The sequence below is a fragment of the Rhinolophus hipposideros genome (assembly GCF_964194185.1).
Source record: "Rhinolophus hipposideros genome assembly, chromosome: 5".
Taxonomy (NCBI): Eukaryota; Metazoa; Chordata; class Mammalia; order Chiroptera; family Rhinolophidae; genus Rhinolophus; species Rhinolophus hipposideros.
This window is the reverse complement of record NC_138051.1, coordinates 98935692-98950690: the sequence shown is the minus strand read 5'-3', so window position 1 is coordinate 98950690 and position 14999 is coordinate 98935692. Positions and strand designations below refer to the sequence as shown.

General features: G+C 51.3%; 1 protein-coding gene across 1 annotated transcript in view; it reads right to left on the bottom strand.

Moving 5' to 3' along the window:
* The window catches only part of LOC308498149 (uncharacterized protein), a 34740-nt gene extending 25651 nt beyond the window's left edge, over positions 1–9089 (bottom strand). Inside the window, exons 1-5 of the mRNA XM_081049613.1 lie at positions 8976–9089; positions 6356–6434; positions 5569–6111; positions 5383–5424; positions 3612–3724 (exon numbers count right to left, since the gene is read on the bottom strand). Coding sequence (XP_080905739.1) covers positions 3612–3724; positions 5383–5424; positions 5569–5602 — 189 coding nt within the window. The 5' untranslated portion in view covers positions 5603–6111; positions 6356–6434; positions 8976–9089. The remainder of the gene's footprint in view (positions 1–3611; positions 3725–5382; positions 5425–5568; positions 6112–6355; positions 6435–8975) is intronic.
* Positions 9090–14999: the final 5910 nt, after the last annotated feature.

Sequence of the window (14999 nt, the reverse complement as noted above, 5' to 3'; positions counted from 1 at the left end):
CGGGATGAGTGTGGAGGCAAGCAAGGCAGGAGGGGCTGGCTCACAGAGCCCTGGAGATGAGCAGGTTTGAGGCTCCTCCAGGGTCTGAATTAAAGGCCACCGGCCAACTGGCCAAAGGAAGGCAAACCAGGCCCTCCCCTCGCACCATCTTGCCTGCCTTCTACAAAGCCGGAGTGGGCTCCGGCACTGGGGCAGCCCTGAGGCCGCCCTCAGCAGAGGCAACCCCCCGGCCCACGCTCCTGGGGGGCAGAGGCCATCAAGGGACGTGCTAGAGTGGCGGGTGCCAAGCCCGGGGCCGGGCGGTGGGCTTGCTCAGTAAGGATCAACTGTTGAATGACGGGATGGACGCATGAGTGAATGAAGGGGTGAGACTGGCAGGGCCCCTGCTCAAATGGGGCTGGGGGAGGGGCAAAGCCCACTCCTCTCAGTAACATGAAATCCACCCTCCACCCTTTTGACCTGTAACTACTTGCGTCCCCATTGACTCCCGTCTAGCAACTTGAGTATGGCAGTCAAGTTCCTTCATTGACTCACCTATCCAAACATACATCCCACATACTCTTACTGAACCCCACTTGGTGCCAAGCTGGTGCTGGGACACCCAAAGGAGGTGTGGGCTGGCCTAGGGCACCCCCAGAGGACCGGATTAGGAAATGGTGATGGAGGGGTGCAGAGGAAGAGAAGGGAGGATGGAGCACAGAGGTGAGTAGTAAAAGCAGAAAACCAGAAACTCAGAAGAATGGGGGAGCTCATCTCTGGGCCTCACTCGTTCCCTAGTATCCTATCTAATTAAATCACATCTTCCCAAATCTCCTAAGCTTCCAGGATTCACCTAAATGACAGATGTTGAGACCAGTGGGCTCTGGGCATCAGGGGGCCAATTCAGGAAGCCATCCAGGACCCCTGGGCTGGAACAGTGGAATGCAGGGGTCCCATGAGCACAGGCACAAAATGGGGTGTCACAGAAACAAGGAAACAAGTTAAAACAGCCACCCCTACACTCGGGAGTGATGAGGTTTGGACCCCTCTGCTGGTGGCCTCAGAAAAATAAGGCTGCCTGATTCACAGAAACCCCAGCAGGCGGAGAGATGGTTTCCCCGTCTGGGCAGTTAGGGCTCCAGGAATCAGCACAAGACCCTGGCTCACTCATGCCTTGCACCCCTCCCCGGGTACTCAAATGCTAGAATATAGATGACACTTTGGGCCTGTATTTTTAACTTTTTGAAGGCACAGCTCAGTGGCCTATATAGGGATTGAACCGGCAACCTTGGTGCTACCAGCACCATGCTCTAACCAACTGAGCTAACCAGCCACCCCCTGGGCCTGGGCCTATAGTTCAATTATCACTATGTATTTGAGGGGAGAAGGATCCTTTTTTTTTTTTTCCTGTTTAAAATGTGTCCTCTCAATTAGAACCAGGAACTGCTGTCTCTCCAAGAACTGGATGGAAGAGTTTTTGTGGGAGTCCCATTTTCAGAGGTGCCACCCTCATCATCCTCTAGCTGGTGGACATCTGGGTCACCTCCACCAAAAGGTGGATACTCTGATGTTTTTATTGGGGTACTTGATGAGAGCAGGTTTTGCCAACTTGCAGTGTCTGACTCTCATGCAGGCACCCAGAGGAGCCTAGCAGAAAAAAGGAGGCAAAGAAGGAGGGAGGGGAGGCTCATGTTTTTCACTAAGTTTTCTTGCTCCAACCACCTCGCTTCCCCCTTAGTTTCCCATTTGAAGATCTGGCCAGATCCTGAAGTTTAATTGAAGTGATCTGATTTAATTCATCTGCTTTGGGATGACAAATGTCCAGAACTCGGGACACACAAGGGCAAGTTTCAGGCTCGGGCATACCTGCTGACATTAATGGACTTGGGGGAGTTCAAGGATCAGGACAGAAAGGAGTTGGGGCAGGGCCCAGGACGTGGGATGGGGACATGAAGGTACCAGTGCCCACAGCGTCTGGTGCCGGTTCAGAGTCGTCTGTCACGTCTGCATTTGGCTCACTGCCCAACGAACCACTAGCTCTAAACCTCACTCCTCAATACGTAGGACCTAAATGTGAACCCCAAGCCATGCCCTTCCATGGGAATGGGGGGCCTCTGGGGCACAAATATCCATTTTTTGACCTGGATGAGACAATACATGGGTGTTCACTTGGCGATAATTTCATGGGTTCTACACCTGTGACTTGGTACTTGTCTACCAGTTGGTAACCTTAAGTTTTTAATGTTCCGTGGGTTCTGAAACAAGTCTTGTGCGTGCTAGCGTTGGACCCGGGCACCCGTTTTCCTCAGCTTTTGGAGAATGAATCCCAGAGGCAGGCATCACCCTGGCCTGTTGCATCTGTGGAGCGGGTCCAACAAAGAAACTTTCTGCAAAAGCAGCCCTTCCCCAAAACAGCCTTCAACCTCCAACCTCCTTGAATGGGCCAGGCCAAGACTTAAATGAGGAGCAAATGAAACCTTAGCTCCAGCCCAAAATTAGAAGTGTGGCCTAAGGACCACGGTGCCCCTGCCCCTGCAGACGCCAGTTCACCTCATTATGATAATCAGTGTGTTTTTCCTTCGCAGACAAAGAAAGCTCCTTATGAGAGGAACATTGGAACCCAGCAGCTAGCTCATTAACGTCTGCAGCCTCTTCCTTGACAAGGCCCAAGATTAGCCCTGTGTTCATTAAGGAAAAGGGCGGAAAGTGGAATAAAACTGAAAAACACAGCTGGGGGGAGGGGGAGGGCTTTCTGTTGGCCATTCATTCATTGAAAGACTCCGTGTACCTTCAGGATTTAATCACCAGCAAAGGGGCTGGGGAGGTTTTAACCAGGATGAAGGAGGTAAAGAGGTTAAACTTGATAGAAGGAGTTAAAACCCCAAAACGGGGCAATTTGATTTGAAAGCTTCCTGGGATTTGTCACTGGGGTAATCAATTTAAAACCTTTTTCCTGTTTATTTTAGCCCAACCCGACACAAGAGGAAACCTTTCTCTGGGTGTGTTTTTGGTAGATTTTAATATTTTCTAAGTTTCCCTTCCCTACTTTTTTGTCTTTAAGTGCCTTTTTTTTATTCTTTTCTTCTTTCTCTCCCACTTCCCCCCTCCCCTCTCCACTTCTTTCTTCTCTCTGTGGTCTTCCCCGTGGGAACTTAACCTGTAAGAAAATCTGATGGTGACTAATTGTATTTTCTCATGAGTACTTCATTGACCTTATTTCAAGTCCCTCAAATAGTGTCTGGTTCTCACTTGCAAGACAACCCACCTGACCTGCCAGGTGAAGATTTTTAACCCTATTTTGCAACTGAGAAAAAGGTGGCTTGGGAAAACTGACCTACCTATTCCAAGGCCTCAGCACCAGGTGGGTTAGCCAGGACTCAAATCCAGGGAGAGATGGTAAAAGGAAAGTTCCAGAAGTTGGGTGATCTGGATATGTGAATTCCTAAAATAAGCTAAGAACGAGGGATGCCAGGAGCAGGTATCCCTGAGAAGTCCACGGGGAGTATGTGTCAGATGTGAACCAGGGCTGAAAGCCATGTGAGAGGCGACTGGAAATGTGTCCACGTGTCCAAGTGTCCGTGTGTCCATGAGCCAGAAACGTGTCTGGGGTTACGCTACAGAAAAGTCATTACCTGAGTGAGAGCTGTTCGACGGAGTACAGAAGTCAGGAAGCAGTGGGTTGAAGAGGAAATTGGAGGTGAAGAAGGAAGACAGCAAGTGTAGACAGGCCTTTCAAGAAGCTTGGCTGTGAAAGGAAAGAGAGAGACTGTAGTTGCCAGAAAGGAGGACAGTGGGAGGCTTAGGGTGCAGGGAGAACAGTTAGGAAATCAGAGTATAATGGGGTGGCAGGAGGTCCAGGTCTGAGACAGGAGGGACAGTGTAGAGGACACCTCTTCCTTTAAGAGGCAAAGGGGGTGCAAATGTATCATGGGGCCCAAATCTGAAGGGCCGCTTGACAGCCTCTGTTCCCCTGGGAGGCAGCAGGCCAGCTCCGGGGTCGGAACAGGGAGTTGTGAGGGTCAAATGAATTGACAGTTGCAAAAAGGCCTTTGCAAACTGCAAAGGAGACATAAATGTGCACTGTAATTACTCACTGGTAGTAGGACGCTCAATTTTACAGCCCACTCAAATCACACTGGGGCCTGGATTTTCACTGACCAGAAATGATGCGTCCTTACATTAAAGATGGAAAAACCAGTGGTAAAAGCTCCTGCAGGCCTCTGGAAGACAAAAGGTTCCCTCCTAATAGCCTGGATTAACCCAAAGCAGATCTCCGCCCACTTCATTTGTCACCTTCCAAGTCATCCTTCCACCTTCATTTGCCACATAATCCAATCAGGCTCTTTCAGAAGCCGGGACCTATTGTCTACACCAAGCTGGGCTTCTCTAAAGCAGCCTGAGTCGTTTTTTGTCTTGTCCGGACAAAACTGGTTGGCTTAAAAGGGGACGAAAGAAAGTGCTGGTCAAATGAGGACCCCAATTAGCTTCCAAGAGACTGTTTTCATCATCTTTGTATCACATACCAGGCCTGGTGTGCTGGGCATATTGTCGGTGTTCCAGAAAATGTTTGTTGAATTAATTCTGCTTTAATTCATTTTGGAATTTTATTGAATGCAAACACACACAGCACCTACTGGGTGCTAGCCCAGTTATTACTGAGGGAGCATAGGGCTGGGCCTGAGAACAATGAGGGACAACCTCGGTGTGTTAAGGATCTGGCAATTTCCACAGCAATTTACAAAGCACTTTCTTAGTAGCTGCATCATTTGGTCTTCAAAAGCACCCTGTGGGGTAGATAAAGACGTTTTTTTTGTTTTGTTTTTTTGGTGTTTTTTTTTTTTTAGACCATGAAAGGAACTGAGACCTGGAGAAGTTAAGCGACTTGTTTAAGGTCACACTGTTATTGAGAGGTGGAGCCAGCACATGGTACCAACATTGAGGCCACCCAAACCCCCAAGACCACCCTGGGCAGCTGAGATTTCAAACAGACTGTCCCATTGTCAAAACTTGATTAGAAATCAAAAGGCTCTTAGTCTAACTCTGGGCCAGGGGGGTAAGGGGCAGTTACAATGGCAGCCAGGGTCCAACTCTGACCCCTTTCTTTGCCAGCAATGTGACAAAATACTTACATTCCTCCAGCCTCAGCGCCCTCACTGTAAATGTGAATAAACCCTACCCCATGGGAGGGGCACTCAGTTCTTACCCACCTTTTTAAAATTACTCAAGTCCATGCCAAATTCATTCTGATCTGTAAATGAGGCTGCCTCATTCACATATACGTTTGTCTGACATAGAAATAACACATTCGCAGAACATAGAAAGTACTCTGGAAATGACCACATGCATAATTCATGCTCCTACTCAAGTCAGCCCGTCCGTCACCCTTCGTGGTGGAGTCCCTACCTGGTGCAAGGAGAGCCCCGTGGACAGGGGCTATTCCGAGTGCTGTGGGAGAATAAATGAGAGGAGTTAAGTAAAGTGAGATGGTGGGAATGGACTGACCTACCAAACTTTTTCAACAAACATTTGCTGACCGCCTCCTCCATGCCCGGCCCTGCCCGAGGCTGCTTTATCTCATTTAATACTCACAACAGCCCTGGGAGGTTGCGCTTCTCGTCCCCATTCCCCAGAAAGGACAGGGAGATCTCCAACGTGGGGATGCCCTTGGCAGCTCAGTAGCATGACATCAGGGCTCATGCTCATTCCAGAAGCCCACCTGGGCCTTGGAATTGCCAGTGAGATGCTGGTGGAGCCCTTGGCCCAGGTCCCCCTCCTGAGAAGTTCCCCAAGGGATCTTTCCGTTCAGGACATCATAAGGGCAACAATAGGGTCAGCTTAGAAAGACTGACACCTTCTTGGGGAGGGAAACACTCCAGGTTGCTGGCACATTAACACAAGCAGAGACTTACAGGAAAGTATCCATTGCAACAGGCACAAGCATAGCAAAGGTCAGGGGTTAGCGACCAATGCCCCCTCACTAGGGCATTGTTTTAAGCCTATAGCCAAGAGGAACAGCTGGCTGGTCAGTTCTGGTCCTCTTCATCCTCCATCGTCCTGGTCCTGGGGGGTGGTCTCTGCCAGTGGCTGCTTTGTATGCTGGTGAGATCCAGGAATCAATGCTCCTAGCGTCCTCTGCAATTGATCACAGGTTAGAGGACCCACTCAAAAGCCCAAGTCCAGGTATTAATTAAAACTGTGAATGTTTTAATTACAACTAAAACTAATTAGTTAAAATTTAAAGTAGTCTTTTAATTACTAATGGGTCTGGGGGAGGTACATGCTGGGTGGCAGGGGTGGGGATTCTGTCCGCCATGTTGTGTATAAACTGTCACAAGGAGGGCTTGAGTACCATACTGTGGAGATGAACAGCTAGTACCTTGGCAGCAGCTGGGCATCAAGAGGTGGTCCTTGAAGATAAGGAGGTGAACCGGTGATGTCATCGCTGAAGAGGGACCCTATGACATGGGAGGGGACCAGATTACAAACCATCTTGATGACCTCTAATGGCCAGCACAGGAACAGCAGAGAGAAAGACGGGGTAGTCAGAGGGAAAGGAGGGGGGAGTGGGAAGAGGAAGGAGGAGGGAGGGGTTAAGAGGGAAGAGGAGGGAGGAGGGAATGGGAGAAAAGAAGGGAGGAAAGCAGGGATGAGGAAAATGGGAGGGGAGGGAGAAAGCGGAGAAATGGGAGGGGTAAGAGGGGGAGGAGAAATAGGAGGGGGAGGAGAACTAGGAGGGGGAGGAGAATTGGGAGGGGGAGGAGGGAGAAAAGTGGGAGGGGAGGAGGGAGAGAAGTGGGAGGGGGTAAGGAGGACTTGATTGACAGGGCACATGTGTTAACTGTGTGCGCATGCGCAACCTCAAGCCCGGTTTAGCGGGCCGAGAACCATTTGCGGGCACACACCGCTAGGGGGCGCGCGGTCAGCACCCAGCGCCCAAGAGCATGGCCACCTGCGGCGCGCGCGCAGGAGGGGCCTCGCGCGCCTCCGCCCCCGCCTGGCCCGCAGCTGCAAGGGGCACAGCTGGCAAAGGATGGGCCAGGTGGGGGGGGGGAGCGACCAACAAGTTCCAAGCTAGGAGGGTGAGCACAGCCCAACCCAGCCCACCGCACAGGGCTGCTATGCGCCCTAAAACGCTAAGACCGCCATCACCAGCCAGAATCCACCTGTGGACATCGGGCAGCACCCCCACTCAAGTACTCAGAGTGCCTTCTGGACCCCGCAAATGTGGGGGTCACCCTGTACCAGAGACACGAGGCTATCAAGGAGACACTCGCCATAAGGGTCTTTCCAGAACATGAGTCCACTTTTAATAAGTGAAAACAGAAATCTTGGCCCCAACCTTCAGTAAATCCAATTAAACATACGTTAATTGAAATTTAAAAGTCCCAGTTCTCCAAACAACGTTTTCACTCATTTCTGTGGTCTCTGGACACATGATACAAAATATGGTATCGCTCGAAAAGAATATAAAGGCGGCCAAAACCACCTAAAATCATCCAGACCAACATCGCCCCCCCCCATCTTGCCTCCCTTCTCCACAGCAAGAATTTCAGGACCCCGCACAACGGCGCCTAATTAACCATTTTACAGCCTGTTCATCCAGCTCAAAAGAGCCACTCATTGCTAAGACCCCAAAGCCAACTAAAATAATTTGCGTCCACGCTCTTCCACGACCCAAGTCACACAACTAGTGCGAATCACGACATCTCCACCCAGCGCGAACCCTGCAGCTGCTCCCCAGTAATCCCGGGGATCTTAAAACATTTACCCCCTAGGTAAATGAATCCAGAATTCTCCAGTAAATCTCGCGCCTGACCCCCTCCAGCAGAAGAACAAAGGCCACCTCCCCTCCCCACCCCGCCCCCCAAAATTCCGCAGTGCCACCAGCGCCCTCTGGCGGCCAACAAGAAAACCTTCCAGAAACCTGCCACGTAGCAACTCGCTTGCGCCCCCCCTCCCCAAGCCCGCGGGCCCCGAGTGGGGAGGGGGCAGCGTGGGGGGGGGGGGGCTTGACAGGGACAAAGGAAATGGCAAAAAGCAACTTTATCAGAAGTCAAAAGCCTGCAACATGTCAGAATCTTTTGGTGACCGTCACGCAATGCTGAAAAGACCCTCAACCCCCAATTCCCAGCTCCCAGACCCCCCCAAACACGCCCCCTTTTCTGTACTACTCTCTTCCCTCTGGCTTCCCAGACCCAAGGGCACGGTTTTCTCTCAACACCAACCCACTCTCTGCTTCTATTCTGCCAGTGTCCCCAATTACTTGACCCTCCCCCCAGCTGCCCCTCTACAGAACTGATCCTAGGGGGCTTCTGGCAGGTTTGCACTTGGGCGCCATCTCTCTCCACTGTTAAGGCGGTTGATGAGGATGAAACAAGATGCTATCAGTTAGAAATTTTACTCTTAATCTTTGACTCGCGTCAGCTGTACAGTAAACCCGTGTGCTCACGCTGGGAATGCCTCGCGGACAGGAACCTCTACTCCTCACGCCTACGGGCCACCAAGAAGCTGGCCAGAAACTGGGGATGGGGGGAAACACGCCCAGAAGACCCTTCTCCTCGGGTGCTTTCCCCCCAATTAGTGGGGCATGCAGAATCCTTCGGCCGCCATATCTCCTACCATTCGTGATCCTAAAGGTGGCTTCACACACAGAGAATCTGGGTTTTGGACCCCAGTGACTGTGGGACACAGGATTCCGACACGGGTTTGGTGTGATTCCTCCCACTCCTATTAATTTAAGCTCCCAACACCCAGTCTATCCTCAAGGACTGGACGAGAAAGGGGCCCTGATTCCCCCCGGGAAAAATGTGCCTCAAGATTTTCTTTCCTGACAGCATTTCGTTGCTGATGTTCGGCTACCAGGAGAGGTGGCCACCTTCAGGAGAAGGTCCCGGGCGTCTGTCCTTCAGCATGTCCAAGAGGACAGAGCCCAACCCAGAAGGGGGTGTAGCCTTCCTTTTGCACATCCTTTCAGGCAAGGATGGCCAACCACTCACCAGGTGGGGAGATTCTCGCGTGGGCGCCCGGGTTCTCGGGAGGAGCTGCAGCCGAGGCCAGCGGGCCAAGGCGCGCTCCATCCCAGCTCTCCGCCGTCTGCGCTAGGGGCTGGCTGGGTGGGGTTTATAAGGAGGCGCAGAAGGGGTGGTCTCTGACGTCAGCGCATTCTGCTGCAATGCGCTCATTTCTCCAAAAGTGATTGGCCGGAAAAATGAGCCCCCCAGATTCTATGACAAATTGCTCTAGCCGCACCCAGATTGCAGCAAAGAAGGGAGGAAAAAATTCTGCCGCAGTGCCCCTCGCCGCCATGACCAACACCCTGTGCTCGCTGGTGCTTTTTCCCTCCACGAGCCCCGCTTACCAAGCAGGGCGATTTGTGTGCACAATTGGCTGGGAGAACCCGACCAGGGATGGTTTTTCTTGGGCGGGCCGAGGGTAAAGCTGGGGCGCGGGTGAAGCAGATCACACACCTGGTTATTTCGGAACCTCTATTAGCTGATGCGTCTTAGGAAAAGAAAATGATGCTTTCTGCTTATTGTAGTGGAAAATAAAACACCCCAGGCAAGATAAATGACACCCAAATGTAAGTTGGCGGCTGTCACCCCTTTTAGCCCACCCACCCATTTCTGATTGGTTACCTTTGGCACAGGAGACTCGGCACAGCACCTCCAAGTCAGAAAACCCGGGTTTTGAGTCCTGGCTCTGCCACTTACAACCTAGGTACCCAGAACCCTGCAGTGCCCCTTCCACTGCCAAGGGGGGGCCATTCCCTCCACGTTAACAAGGGGGGTACCCGCTACCCGGGATTGTAATAAGAACCTGTGCGTGAGCTCTGTCCCTCTAGGGAAAATACTTTTCGAAGAGAACTGTGTCCTCCCTGGAGATGCATGGAGTGCACCCCAAAACTGAGGTGATTTCCCCTCGTGTACTTTGAAAGCTCCCCCATCCCGCACAGCCCGGGAGAAACAGGCAGTGACACATGTCGCGGCGGAGTGGAGCTGCACGGCCTCTTGCGCTGGGACTTGGCACAGGAGACCCGATCCTTACTTAACAGGTGGCGTCTTCGGCAGCTTGCTGGGCACTGAGTGGCAAAGAGGGGAGGGCCGTCAATCATATGTCCTCTCGCAAAGGTCAAAACGCTGTTGAAAGGGACTTAGGATCTATCTTAGGGTGACAGGTGGGTGGCAGCCGGGAGGGCAAGGATGAAGCGCCTGGTGACAGAAGAGGGGCGAGAATGAGTGATGGGCCCCAAAGGGGAAAGGCAGAGGGCCCCGTGCGGGTATCAAGTTAGAACAGCTCCCTCACACTTCTTGGGGGGGTTGTTCAAATCCGCTTCAGCGAGAGCCCCCCAGGCCCAGCAGTCCTGCAAGGTGGTTGTTACACAGACAGGAGATTTGGGGCAGAGATGAAGGGACAAGACTATTTGTAAAGCCCATGGCTAGTGACAGGGAGGTGAAAATGGACCACCAGGCCACGGGAGACCCCGCGCCTTGGGCAGGGTCTCGTTTATAGATGCACAGGCCTATCTGGGGCGATGAGGCTAAAGTGGGCTTTGGGGGGCATGGTGGGGAGCCGCTTAACATGTCAAATAAGGTGAGGGAGAAAGCGAGCACCCCACCTACAACCTGGGGAGCATGCAAGCCACCCCAGAGACTAGAGCCCCACAGCAGGACTTGCGAGGCTAAAAGGCCTGTATCAACCGCAGACGTCAAGAAAGCTTCAAAAATCATGGCTCCGGGCATCCCAGTCAACAGAAGAACGTTTATTAGCCACGGTATTAATAGCTAGGAAACAGCCGGTGCTGGCCGGGACCAATCAGCGGGCAGGAGCTCCTGTCGTCAGGCCCGCGCGGCCAATCAGACGCCGGTAGACCGGGTTGCTAGCCTCCCCCGGCAGAGGCGAGGGGTGCGCATTGTCACGGGGGCTCCGGCTTGCCCTCCGCGCGTGGGAGGCCTGCGTGGGAGCCAAGGCAGCCACTAGAGAGCGTCAGTAGTCACGCACTTGGGTCCATGGAGTTTGTCTTAGAGACAGTGCTTCCTGGCATCAGCTCTGCAGCCCCAAAGAACATGAGTTCACGCTCTGGGAGGAGCCCCAGGCCTTGGTTGGGGTGCCCCTGGGAGGCCCTGTGGAAGGAGAAACTCCAGACATGTAATACGCATCTCTCTCCACAAGGCCTGGCCCCACGGAGGAAAGTTGGGCCTCCCACCGCCAAGTCAGACTCTGCTTTTTTTCTGGGCTTCCTGGCTCGTAAGCTTGCTGCTCAAAGGTTAACAGTGAACTCAGCTCCTCTTTTTCAGGGTCTTACTGACAGGCCAAGGTAAGGGACTCTGGAAATAATGTGTTTTTGACAAAAGAGCCTGGAGTTTGAATCCCAGCTCTGCTCCCTCCTAGCTGGGAGGCTGAGGTCCAGGCCCTTCTCTCTGGGCCCCTATTTCCTCATCTGGAAAAAGGAAAGAGTTGGACAAGATGGTCCCCAAGGAGCTTTCCAGTCCTGCTTTGCTTGATTTGAATGTATACATCAGGCGAGTCCAATGTCTTCCAGAACATTCTGCGTGACAGTAATTAGTATCAGGTGTATCCTGCAGTCCATGTGGTTACTTCATCATGCTGCTTTTCTTTCCATTGTATTTTATTTTAAACAGAACGCCATGGCAACATGTTTATCCTTCTGGCTTCCTAAAAGAAAGGAAGGAAGAAAGAAAAAGACAGAAAAAGAAAAGGCAAAGAGAAAGAAAAGACTGCTGTAAACTAATCCTACCGAGCATGGTTTAACCACAATACAAAAAAAATCCATATGTTTAAATGTTTTCGTTGGCTTTTCTGGAACTCAGAATCTAACTTTTTAAATATTTGTTGGTCCAAAGCAATGGAAGAAATAACTTCAGGGAGCCAATCTATGGTAATATTTGAATCCCAACTATTTCTCAATCTCCGCGATGTCCTTCCTGCATGCTTTCCTTGCTCAAAAAGGACGTTGGAAGGCTCAGATTCATATCTATAGGGCAAAGCAGACGAGGAAATCCAGGTTGAGAAATGGCTCACGTTCTTTTCTGTACATGCTGAAACCCAACTCTCCTGAAGAGCCCTGGAGGAGAGCCAGTGTCCCAGACGCATGGCTTAGCCTGCTGCCTTTTTTTTTCTTTCACGTAGATCTAATTCAAAGCACACATTTTTCTTCTTTTTTTTAATTCATACTTGGGAGCCCTCAAAAGCCGTATGAGCAGTCTCCTATCCACATGTACATACTTGTGGGCAAGTGTACAAGCGTCCTAAGATTCAGCCAGGAAATGAGGACAAGGTCCTCCTATATCCATCACCCAGGCATGGGTAAATGCACTCTCTTCTCAAAACTATACTGAGAGCTCTCACAGAACAGCACCCCTGGCTGCCTGCGCCTCTAAGCAGGCCTTCCCAGTCTTCCAGTTACCCCCAAGATGGGTGTGTTCCCCAGAGACCTTTCCAGGCCCTCTTCTGCACTTCCTGTGGGTGACTAAAGTGTTAGTTGCTGCTGCCTTCCTAATCTCTAATTTCAACCCCCGCCCCCAGCAATTCAAATCCCCCAAAATCACATATTCCTGAGCACCCCCCCACCCACAGACCTCAGCCCAAGTCAGAGAAGCAGCAGGGCATATAAAGGGTCTTCCCATGAGGCTGTGCGGGAACCTGGCATTGTCAGGTCCAACTCTATGCCTCCTGTAAGGTGTGGGGTGGGCGTCAAGCCGTCAAGGATGGGGGAGTGGGGAGGACAAACAAGTCCCATCTTCTGGGTCCTGGAATTGACAGTGGTTCTTCTAGAATGCACACCAAGCCATTGGTCCCATGCTAACAGCCTTTCAGGAACTAGATTTTGCCTTCAAAATAAAGTCTGACCTCTTTAGTTTGGCATTCAAGGACTTGTGTGAGGGGTTCCCTTTTTATTTCTGGTCACTTATCCAAACACAATTCATATCCACATTCCCTTGCAGTTGGATGTTTGTGGGTCCCTGCAGTGTCCTGATCCTGGGGTTGGGAAGTGAGGAGCACTGTGGCTGCCCATGTATTTCTGGAGTTCTCCTACCCTGGACCCCACTGGCAGGAACATTCTGTTACCCTGAAACCTGAGTTTTGGATGCAGCCCCAACCTTTGCATAGAGGATTTTGGCAAATTGTAGATATTAAAAGACAAATAAAATTCATCCTTGTGCAAAAGGCCAAGGATAAAGCTTGCTTCCCGGTAGATTGCTGGGCTTCCAGCCAGCACATGTATGTTTGACTCTGGGGTCCGTGGTACGTGGCAGAGGGGGTGAGCATGGCTCTTTAGGGATACGTGTCATGACTAAGCCAGTGAAAAATGACCTGGAAGGTAATACCCCCAAATTACTTCCAAATACCCCAAAAAAACCATTCGTGGTTCTAGGCAAATAGATTCTGGGCAAGTTTTCTTCTTTCCACTTTTATGGATTTCTCTACTGGCACACATTGCTTTTATAATATGCATTTTTTTAAAATGCAACAATCCAAGAAGACTGACCGTTTGAGCCTCTTCCTTAGGGACTTCAAATATGAAATAGTTTTCTAATGAGAAAATAAAAATCAAGAGGCTCAGGACGCCCCTCTTGAGCAGTTCAAGGCACCGTCCCCGACAGAGGCATTCAAGCATGGGGTGGGCCAGAGGCAGCCTCACAGCCTAGCCCGACTTCTGGAAGCGCTGTCTTGAACCTGCCACAGAGGTGAACAAATTCCTAGCTGGGAACAACAACCAAAAAAATGAACTTTATTGGTTTCATTCCTACAGGAGGGGCCTAGAGAAATCCAGTTACTAGGGTATAAGGCACGCCAAGAATGGGGTCTTGGCGAAGCAGGCCACCATCACGGGTTGGGTTTTAGAAGTCACATCCTGACACTAGGAAAACGTGGCCACGTCGCCCCACCCTGCCCCCACCAGCCCCCCTGGCTTTGGGTATGGGCCAGCTCCAGATTCAAGCAAGGGGTTTTCTTGGCCCAACTCCATGGAAATATCTCCTTCGGTGGAGCAAAGAACTGCTTCATTCAACTGCCTGCGGCTAGGGAGGGGGCTGGCTTTACAGTGTTGACAGAGAAGCAGAGGCCTGGGGAGGGGCCCCAGAGGAGAAAATGTATTCCAGGTAGAACAAGACTGGAAAGTTTGCTTTTTTTTTTTTTTAACTAAAAGATTGCTGACAGTTGAAAAACTGCCACCCCACCCAAGAGGCTCCAAGAGAAGTCATTTATACTAGATTTCAGTGAGGACTATAGCAGGAACCTGTCTTCTTAACGGCAAAGGGAAGGGAGCCAATTCTGGACACGCTTTCCGTTTAAACATTCGAGGTCTGGATCCTTCCAGCGCCCACAGTGGGCCTCCCGGGTGATAGCTGTGTCTCAACACTCACCCAGAAGCCACCAGCTCACTAGTGGAAAATCAAGCGAGCCTGGGATTTCTGCAGTTAGAGGCCCGGTGGACAAAGAGGCTGTGGGTAGGCTCCAGGGGGCAAACTGTTCTCCCTCCCTTGTTAACTCTAAGTTTGCAAGGTCCATGTCACTGTCTATGGCCAGGGGAGGACACCAACAAACATAGGAACTCCCAGCCCCTCAGCTTTCACCAAACAGCCAGAAGTAACCATGCTCATATAACTCCTGCCCCAGAGAATGGCTCAGAAGTTCATCTGTAAATGAGAGCCTTGGCAGGGACTTGTGTGTGTGTGTGGGGGGGTCTTCACTGAGAGACGGGATTATTTGTCCTACCACCTAGTGCCATCCTGGGGATGAAAGGAGATGAGAAACCAACCGAGGGTAAAGCATGCCACGTAGTGCTGCCTTGAGTTGGTAACACCTGTAATACTACCTGGCACCTGAATCAAGGGGATGACATCGTGAAATCACAGTGCGAATTACTGGCTTTCTGCCTCAGCTCTCAGATAGACTCGCAGTCCTGCCTGGTGGTTGAGGGTTTGGGCCCTGAAATCAGACCTGATTGCTACGCGTGTGGCTTTGGGTTAGTTCATGCCCTCTCTGAACCTCATTTTCAT